This window comes from Gouania willdenowi, chromosome 17 (assembly GCF_900634775.1).
Source record: "Gouania willdenowi chromosome 17, fGouWil2.1, whole genome shotgun sequence".
In the NCBI taxonomy this organism is placed as follows: Eukaryota; Metazoa; Chordata; class Actinopteri; order Blenniiformes; family Gobiesocidae; genus Gouania; species Gouania willdenowi.
Genome location: NC_041060.1, coordinates 35,886,642 through 35,896,553, shown reverse-complemented (window position 1 = coordinate 35,896,553; position 9,912 = coordinate 35,886,642). Strand labels below are relative to the sequence as shown.

Here is a 9,912-nt window from a genome sequence, read left to right as displayed (position 1 = left end):
TTAATTGACCCCAACCCTGGTGTGTGTGTGTGTGTGTGTGTGTGTGTCTGTTCTTTTTTAGAGTAATTCTGCATCTATGAAATGTTCTTTATTATTTGCTTTAAATGCTTCAAATTTATTTTTTCTATATGAGGACTTTTTACAGAGACTGCACTGGTTCTACTGGTTCCACAGGTTCTACTGGTTCTACTGATTCCACAGGTTCTACTGGTTCTACTGGTTCCACAGGTTCTACTGGTTCTACTGGTTCTACTGGACCAACAAAGCCTAGTGGAACCCAGTGGAAACCTTTGAGCTGTTGTCTTTGTGAGAAATATAATCCAGCCAAATGTCTCTGAGTATTTGTTTTAATATTTTTGAACCTTTTCCTGTTGATTGGTTCTAGTCAGAAGTAAAACATTGATCTAGAATTATTCAGCATGTTCTGGACTTCTTTACACTGAGAAGGGTTGGGGTCAATTATAATTGTAATTACATCATTGATAAATTACTATTATGATGTAATTATAATAGAAAAAGAAATCTAACACAAGAGGAAGGCTATATTTAATAAGGGTTAATTATTAAAGGCTCAGGAATTGAGCGGGCGACCGTGGCTCAGGTGGTAGTGGGTCGAGAGGTTGGGGGTTTGATCCCAGTACCTGACTATGTGTCGAAGTGTCCTTGGGCAAGACACTGAACCCTAAGTTGCTCCCAGTGGTCGACTAGTGCCTTGCATGTCAGTCCTGTCCCACTGGTGTGTGAATGTGAGAGTGATTGGGTGAATGAGCTGATATGTAAAGAGCTTTGAGACTGTTTCAGTGGTGATAAAGCGCTATATAAATCATGTCCATTTACCATTTACTTAGTAATGTATTTATTAATGACTTTCAGGGGGAAAATAACTGTAATTTGAATTGCCATTGTCCGTAATTTAACCTCTGTGTCTGTGTGTGGGCGTGGTTTGTACAGGGTGGATGTTTTATTTATTTTTATTTTTAAATTTGTAAAAGCTGCATTTTATTGTATGAAAAGTGCTTTTTATAAATTAAGATTGATTTTAATTGTAATTAGAAACAAGCCGCTCACCATAATTGAACATGGTTAATTGAAGACATAATTGCAATTGAAAAATGTAATTGATTGGCATCAGCTGCAGCTCCTCAAACGTACGAGTTATGAGTTGTCCAGACATTTTATTTTACGTTTGAAACTTCCTCGCACCAGATTTTACAGAATCTACGACTTATTTCACCTGATCTTTATTTATAAAATGTGTGCATTTATGCCAAAAACCAAGTGAAAAGTTTCATCTTTTATTTTCAAAATCAGGAGAATATTACAAGAGGAAATGGACTTTACAGAGAAGTAACGAAAACAAGAACGTATTTCTACACGTTTGGAAAAATCAAGAGTTTCCATAAAAGGAACAGGACAGACCTCAGACTTTGGTTCCTTCACTTCCCACAGCTACAAGTGACAGTCTGAAGCCATTTACACACACACACACACACACACACACACACACACACACACACACACACACACACACACACACACACACACACACACACACACACACACACACACACACACACACACACACACACACACACACACACACACTCTCTCACTCTCTCTCTTCAGGTAAAAATTGATGCGTGTAACAAAATGAAAATCTATTTACAATCAATATTGCTCTGTTATTTACACCCACTGAGTAACCGTACAAAGAGACGACATGAGGTAAACTCGGCCTTTTCCAAACTAAAGTCATTAACATGGAGTCATTGACAATACCCACAATGCACTGGGAAACTACAAAGGCAATTTGTAAAAAAAAAAACAAAGACAAAATCAAAGCATTCAAATGGAAACAAACGTTGCCAAGGCAACCGATCACAAAGAAATCATTGATTAGGAGTGGAGACGTTTGACAGAAACTAACTTAAAGTGTCTTTAAAGTGCAGTGACGGTGTTAAAGAGGTATGGTTCCTTTAGTCCTTAGATCAGCTCACAGATCAGCGTCTCCACCACAAACGTGTTCTCAAAGTGACGGATCCTGTGACAGCGACGGGTCTCGCGCTTCTTGATTCCTGCAGCAGATGAAAATAGATAAGTGGGATTAGAAAAGCTTCACGCTGACTCGGGAGAAAAAAGCTCAAAAGAAATGTCAAAAGATCAAAGGAAACATGTTTTTCTTTGGGAACCAATCACACATTCACATTTGATTCAATAGTTGAAAGTTATTTGTGGTGTTTCTGGTTCAGTGTGGGCGGGGCATGTGTGATCACAATGTTAGCCACGGGAAGGGTTGGGGTCAATTACAATTACATCTTCAATTATCCAAGTTCAATTACATTATCGATTATGATGACGGGCATTTTTTCCAATTACAACTAAGATAAAAATTATTATTTTTCCCCTGAAAGTCAATTACAATTATGTTCCCATTGAATAAAGTTAAATTACAATTAATTACAATTACTGAGCCTTTAATAAATAATCCTTACTAAATGTAGCCTTCCTCTTGTGTTAGCATCACTAATGCTAACGGATCAGTTTGACCCATGTCCATAATCAGCTGTAAAATACACTAATAAATATGATCTATAATCTAATTAGTTTCTCATCTATTGATTACCTTGTTAGAATTACTAATCAATGAATATATTGGTATTAATATATATGGTGTGGACGACTGAGCCTTTTATCTGTTACTATAAACAGAGTTTATAAATATATATAGTTTAAATGGTAAAATAATAAGAGAAGTGACGTAATATGAAAGATATTTCAATAATTATTAACTATGTAATGTGTGAGACAGAACTGTAACATGGTTCACCAAGTTTGTGTTTAATTACATTGTAATTGACAGTTATTATGGAATTTCCATGACAATTACAATTATCTGAACTCAATTACAATTCAATTATGATTACAGCAGAAATAGGGTTTTTTTTCCAATACGAAATAAAATGATAATTATGTCATAATATAACAGTTAAATGAAAATAGACCCAACCCTGGAGCCAATCAGACATCCACACTTGTTTTGATTGTTAAAAGTTCTTTGTTGTTTGTGGCTCATTGTGGGCGGGGCCACGGGCTAACTGACAGCGATCCCAACATGGAGCATCCTTATTTGTGCATGTGGAAGCTTGGAGTCATTCCCACTCACTGACAGCTCACAGGCCCCGCCCACTCACTGCCAGCTGCTCTTATACAGGAATCCCCGTGAGTGGGTGAGTGAGATCAGAGTGTGTGACGTGATTGAGCCAATAATCAATGCACAGCCTGCTGCTCTCATGTCTGACTAAGGCCACGCCCCCACGGTTCACACTGCTGAGTGGGCGGGGACTCACGTTGTCGCTGGCTGCTGCGGTGGCGCAGGCGGTACGTGTCCTTGCCGTAGCACAGACGATGGATGAAGGGTCCGAGCTGCCTGGTGTTCCTCACCCTGCCCGTCACCACCATCTCCTCCTGAACGATGTAGGTGTGAGGGAGGTACGTTCCCCTCTGTGGACACACACACACACACACACACACTGCATGAGACGCAGCCTCAACATTAAGCTTTACTGTCGCGTTGAGGCGAGCGTTCACCTTGACGTTGACGAGCAGCTCCCACAGGCTGCGTGGAGCCATGACGGAGGTGCTGTTCAGCTCAGTGATGTAACACTTGTCTAAGACCAGGTCGTGGTACGCAGTCAGACCCTGGAACCACAAGGAGGAGCAAGCATTAGAAATATAAAGACAACATAAATAAATATTACACCTTATCAGGACTGGGGTCAATTATAATTGTAATCACTAGGGCTGGGCAATGTGGACCAAAACTCATATCGCTGTATTTTTTCTAATATACGATATAAATCTAGATCATTTTAATTTGAATAAAGTCTGACCAGAATTACAGTTTGGGTTAAAATAGCTGATGCTAAATGTCACACAGACACATTTATTAACAAACAGCTGATCAATATGTGCCACTTTAGGCTTTTTCTCCTGTAAGGGACAGCACATGTGAGTGAGTTCTGTAGTGAGGCTTGTTTAGATGAAGGTCTGGGTTAGAACACACTCAGTGCTCATCCAACTGTGCTTTTAATTCTCTTCTGAGAAGTAGCAAAAGCAGCAACTCTTAAAACACGTATTTTGATACAAAATAAGCTAATTTTAATGCTGTTATCAAACCAATCCCAGTAAATGTTTGTTCCCACGCGTACAGAACAACTCTGAGTAGTCGTAGACATGACGTGTGTGAGAAATAAAAGCAAAGCTGATGATCACATGACGATGGTGGCCTACCCTCTGAAAGTCATGGATGATGTCGGCGGGGTCACTGCCTCCAAAGTGGGGCACTGGGACGCTGATCTGCTCATAGTTGTCCTCCAGGAAGATACCCACTTTCTCCTCCAGCTCCTGGCGTCCCCTCAGCGGGGCGTAGATGGCGTCTTCGTAGAAAACACGGCAGTGGAACAGGCTGTCCTCAGGGATCTGCTGCTAGCAGAGAGCACGCCATGTTAGCACGGTATGTTACGTGACGTGTTAAAGTAGCACGCTACTTTAACACGTCACGTTAGCACGCAACATTATCACGTTATGTTAGCACGCTACATTAGCAGGCCACGTTAGCATGCTAAGTTAGCAAGCCACGTTAGCATGTTACATTAGCAAGCCATATTAGCATGCTACGTTAGCACGCCACATTAGCATGCTACTTCAGCACACCGCGTTACAATGCTATGTTAGCATGCAACGTCACCATTTCACATTAGCACGCCACGTTAGCATGCTATGATAGAACATTATGTTAGCACTCAAACGTTAGCATGCCTGTTAGCACCAGGGTTGGGGTTAATTTTATTTTTAAATTACAATTACGTTTTGCAATTTTCCATGTTCAATTATAAATTATGATTATGATAACCTACTTTTTTACAATTACAAATACATTTAAATTATGTTTTTTTTTCCCTGAAAGTGAATTACAATTACGTTCTCAATTACTAAAGTTCAATTACAATTTTACTAACTTTTATTCATATTGTGTTGTGATGACTGTATGTGGTTTTTTGTGTGTACAATGTTGTTTTAGCATCTTTACATTTAACTTTTAGTGCATTTATTATAATATCTTATGTGAAAACTCAACTAGGAACAACAGTTGGAATTTAGCAATAACTATAAACTGTACAAAACATCAGTTACATTTACAGTATTGTTACTGTAAAATTGTATCGTCCCTATTATAAAAAACTTGTAATTATATTCTAACTATAACTCTTCTAACCATTACTACCACCTGTACGAGTGTGAAAATTCACTGACAAGTAGTGGGAAAACTTCATACGAAACATATTTTTATATTTGTTAACGCCTTATGGAGAAGCAACTAGGGCCAGGCGATATTGACCAAAACTTATATCTGGATATTTTTTCTTAAGATTGCGATATATGATATACATCTCAATAATTTTAGTCCAAATGAAGTCTGACCAAAAAGACGTCAGGGTTAAGGACGCACTCAGAAATCACCTCACTGAGCTTTTCACGCTTTCTGAGTGAAAGCAGCGACTCCTAAACCCAGTGTTTTAAACCAGCAGATCATAAAAGTAAACACCTGAGGGACGTAGAAGTGACGGTAGGTGAAGACACAGGTCAGCACCAGCCCTGAGAGGAAGAGCAACAGTCCCACGCTGAGGCACACAACACATGTTGGAAAGGACTTGTTGGACACAACAGGACAAACCATGTGTTCCTAAAACAGGAAGTGAGGAGAACACAGCGTTTTAGCATTGATGCTAATCACTGAGGTCACACTTTGATCATTTCAAACAAACATCGAGCACAAGATGTTTTATCCATAGGCAGAGTTTGAGATTATTTACATCAACAGCTATAAACATTACATTCAGAGTATTGTTACTACGTAAACATGTATCATCTCTATTTACCTAAAATGATTTTTTATCCTAACTAACCCTGACCACTGTATGAATGTAGTGTTACTGACAGGTAGTGGGAAATCATATTTTAATAATTATTAACTATGTATGTGTGAGACATAGAACTGGAACATGGTTCACCAGTTTAATTACATTGTAATTGACATGTATTATAGAATTATCAATTACGCGATTACAATTATAATTGACCCCAACCCTGATAGGAGGATTACAGCTTCCTGCAATCACGTTATTGAACGGGACTCCTTTACTCCTCGTCTATCTGCTGCTACTACTGTTGCTATGGCGACAGAGCCCAGGCTCTGACGAAGACGATGCTCGTCTCTATTCTTAGACCGCCTCCTGCTTCCTCGCCATATTTATGGATGAACAGGATGAGAGGGAGTTGTAACACGACTAGTTACGTAGGGACACGGAGTCCCCCCAGCATCACACACACACACACAGACATATACACACACACACAGACACACAGACATATACACACAGACACACACACAGAGCCAATAAAAGCCTCCCAGTCTCTGACATCATGTGATGTGATTGTCATAACGTGTGAACAGCGATGGATGCATCATCGTGGCGTGTGTAAAGGGGGGGGGGGGGGGGGGGGTGTCAATAAGGTGAGGATGATGACGATGATGATTCTCAGACAGACGAACACATTTCTATTTGTGTTTAATCTGCTTTACGTGACGAGGCTGCATCTTTCGTCTCAAACTCAAAACTATTGAGGCTTCAAATCATTATTATAATTATTATTATCATTACTAAGTTTTTAAGATAATAACTGAAGCTAAACAACAACTACAGCCTCACATTTTGTTTCTTAAACCGTGTTTTTTTTTTATTCTTGACTATTTTGGAGACGGGAAAAGTATTATGATGGAAATAGAATTAAAAAACAACATTTTACATTAATAAACTCATAACTACATCGATACTTTAAATTTTGCCCACAAAAACACACATTTATGTGTAAAAAATGTTAATTTCAAGACAATTCTGAATAAATGTGACAAACTTTAGTCTTAATATTAAAAAATAAAAGTTTTTTGGCATATATTTAGACTTCATTATTTCTATAGATGTAAAAGATGTTGCACTTCTTGTAATACTTTAGGTAATTCATTCTGATAACCATAATTGATAATATTTTAAGATAAACTGATACTTCATAGATGCTAATCATTAATCTTTAAAGGATCAACACAAAATAAAGGAGAAAGAAATACAGAACTGAAAATAAATGTGGATGTATGTGGAGTGGAGACTAACTAAAGGTGTGCAACAGTCTGTATTATTAATGCATTAGTATTATTTCTATTTTTATTTTACATACAAATTTACACAGAAAAAACTGAATAAATAAAATACAGTTTATATAAAAAATTTAAATAAACTCTTCTGGTGGAATAACATCTTGCTTTTTAAGTTCTATAAATTCAAAATAATAATTTATTTTTTTTCTGCATAAACTGCGTAACTGCAGCGTGACCTAATGACATCATGTCTACGTTAGGGCTGTACATACGATTCACATGTTATGATACGATGTATTCTGATATTAAACAATACAATATACATTGCGATTCATTAATTTCCTGTTTCACCTCTACAAGTACATAATGGTATAAAACAGTTTATTTAATTTTTTTTAAAACTTGTGAGAACAAGTAAATGGTAGCTATGGCACCAATATCAAAAACCAATCAAATTACATTTTCTAAAAGTTTAACTTTTGCTTCAACAACAGATTCTAATTTTGTTAAGTTCTCAAATTCTTTAAAAAAAAAGTAACCACACACATCTATAAAAGTGCTCAGTATGTTTTATGTAAATAAAGCTAAAATGTATTGCGTAATGAGATAGTTTAACATGGTCTGTTGGTGCGTTCACTGACACCTAGCGACTGGGCGTTTACGTAAATGCATATGTTAATGACGTTAAAAAACATGAAAAAACCAAAACAATTTCAACAATTTTTTTTGGAACGATACAATAATCGTATGTTGAAATATCGCGATATATCGCTGATTTTATTTTTTTCTTACAACAGTCCACATGTTGATGAATATTTTTCACATAACACATCATTGCACAAATTAAATTACATATTGTACGACAAGAGCATCGGTAAATAACTGTTTACAGAAAAAATAAACAGATCAGAATGTAAATATTACGATTTAAAGCAGTGTAATAGATTACTTTCCTGCATGTTACATACTTTACAAAGTTAGATAAGTGATAGCAACAACACCACCATAACAACAGAACCACAAAGATGCGCACACTCACGTGGGCTTCCGCTATGACAACGGTGTCCGCCTCGCGCTCTTTGTCCGCCTTCTGCGTGGAAACCGGCGCGAAGGTGATTTTCACCATTTTTCTCTCTCTATGTTCTGTCTATGTTCTGTCTATGTTCTATCTATGTTCTATCTATGTTCTGTCTATGTTCTCTCTATGTTGTGTTGGGTCTGTCTCTCTCCGGTTGGTCCACTCGGGGCTTCTTCTCTTCTCTGCGGAGCACCGACAGCTCTTTTATACCGGGCAGCCGGCTCGCCTCCGGTGCTTGGTGACGTCACATCAGCGTCCTCTATGACGTACGCGCGGCGCGTGGGTCTGGGTGGGGGGGAGAGAAAAAGATATGAGAATTCTGTCGAAATAAAAGCTGGTAACGCTCTAACATGTCCACAATTGTTCAGAATCAATACGAATCAACCACTTTAATCATCTTCAGACATCTGGGATCAATGAACACTCCCTGTGTGCTAAACTACAACAACAGCACTGCTTTTTGGTGAAGCTGTGCTTTTATTTTGAAGGGAAGCTCCCAATATGGAATTGAGTTCCGTCTTTTATTTGAAGACACACGGATTTAGGATTTTCTCAAACGCCCCCATCCACCGGAAGTGCAGGGAAGTTCTCTTCTTCTTCTTCTTCTTCTTCTTCTTCTTCTTCTTCTTCTTCTTCTTCTTCTTCTTCTTCTTCTTCTTCTTCTTCTTCTTCTTCTTCTTCTTCTTCTTCTTCTTCTTCTTCTTCTTCTCATCCTTACTGGGTCCTTAGATGGGGGGGGGATTTATCACAATCACCATGTCATTGAAAATCTAATGTTGATTTCAAATATTGTAATTGAGCGCAGATAATTGACTTCGCAATTGTAATTAATAATTGCAATTAAAATACACGCAAAATTGAATAGATCAGATTTTTACCTACACAGGCATGATACGATTGTATTTAATATTGTATTTAATCCTTATTTAATGAACATTCTTAATTATGTACGTTTTCTTTTTTTCCTTTCTTTAGTGTTTCACACACACACACACACACACACACACACACACACACACACACACACACACACACACACACACACACACACACACACACACACACACACACGTGGATGTTGAGGCACACACACACACACACAAAACACAATTGTAATTGAAAATGTGTTCTTTCACAGTAACTCACACGTGAACAACACAAAATGACAAATGATGAAAAGATAAGAACAAAAATACACAGAGGAAAAGATCAGTCAGAAATGAGTCCTTTTCTCTTCCAGATATTCTCAGTTATTTGGATTCAGGGTTATGGTCAATTACATTGTTCAATTAGAAGTTTGTTTTCAATTATCCATGTTCAATTAAAACTCAGTAATGATGATGTTTACCAGCATATTTCACAATTACAATTATTATTGTCCCCCTCAATTATAATTAAAGCTTCAAGCAGAGATGAACGTGTCCTCACAACCACACACATGTCATGAAGTGTTACATGTCAGGGTGTGGCAGAAATGTTTAAGTGTTGAGACGTAGCTGATCATTGTCAACGATTATATCACAAACTTTGCTGCAATGTTCTGTGTAGATATAATGTCTATGATTTCCTTTTACCAACAGGTGGCGCTATGACTATGAATGATTGTTGGGTTAAACTATAA

General features: G+C 37.7%; 1 protein-coding gene across 2 annotated transcripts; it reads right to left on the bottom strand.

The window, feature by feature from the left end:
* Positions 1-1,282: 1,282 nt before the first annotated feature.
* Positions 1,283-8,531, bottom strand: LOC114479391 (integral membrane protein 2C-like). Of its 2 annotated transcripts, none has more exons than XM_028473050.1 (6): positions 8,253-8,531; positions 5,606-5,743; positions 4,291-4,485; positions 3,589-3,699; positions 3,348-3,501; positions 1,283-2,075 (listed from the first exon to the last, which is right to left on the bottom strand). In XM_028473050.1, exons 1-6 carry the CDS (start codon positions 8,337-8,339, stop codon positions 1,984-1,986), a joined length of 777 nt encoding a protein of 258 aa, XP_028328851.1. In that variant the 5' UTR covers positions 8,340-8,531; the 3' UTR covers positions 1,283-1,983. The 2 variants fall into 2 exon arrangements, with proteins under 2 accessions (XP_028328851.1, XP_028328852.1); XM_028473051.1 differs by having other exon boundaries at positions 4,291-4,482; positions 8,253-8,528.
* Positions 8,532-9,912: the final 1,381 nt, after the last annotated feature.

Coding starts and splice junctions, on each gene's coding strand:
- LOC114479391 (XM_028473050.1), bottom strand. CDS start 8,339: ATGGTGAAAATCACCTTCGCGCCGGTTTCCACGCAGAAGGCGGACAAA. Junction 5,744..8,252: donor TTGTCATAGCGGAAGCCCAC/GTGAGTGTGCGC, acceptor TTCCTGTTTTAG/GAACACATGGTTTGTCCTGT. Junction 2,076..3,347: donor CCGCAGCAGCCAGCGACAAC/GTGAGTCCCCGC, acceptor CATCTGCTGCAG/GAATCAAGAAGCGCGAGACC.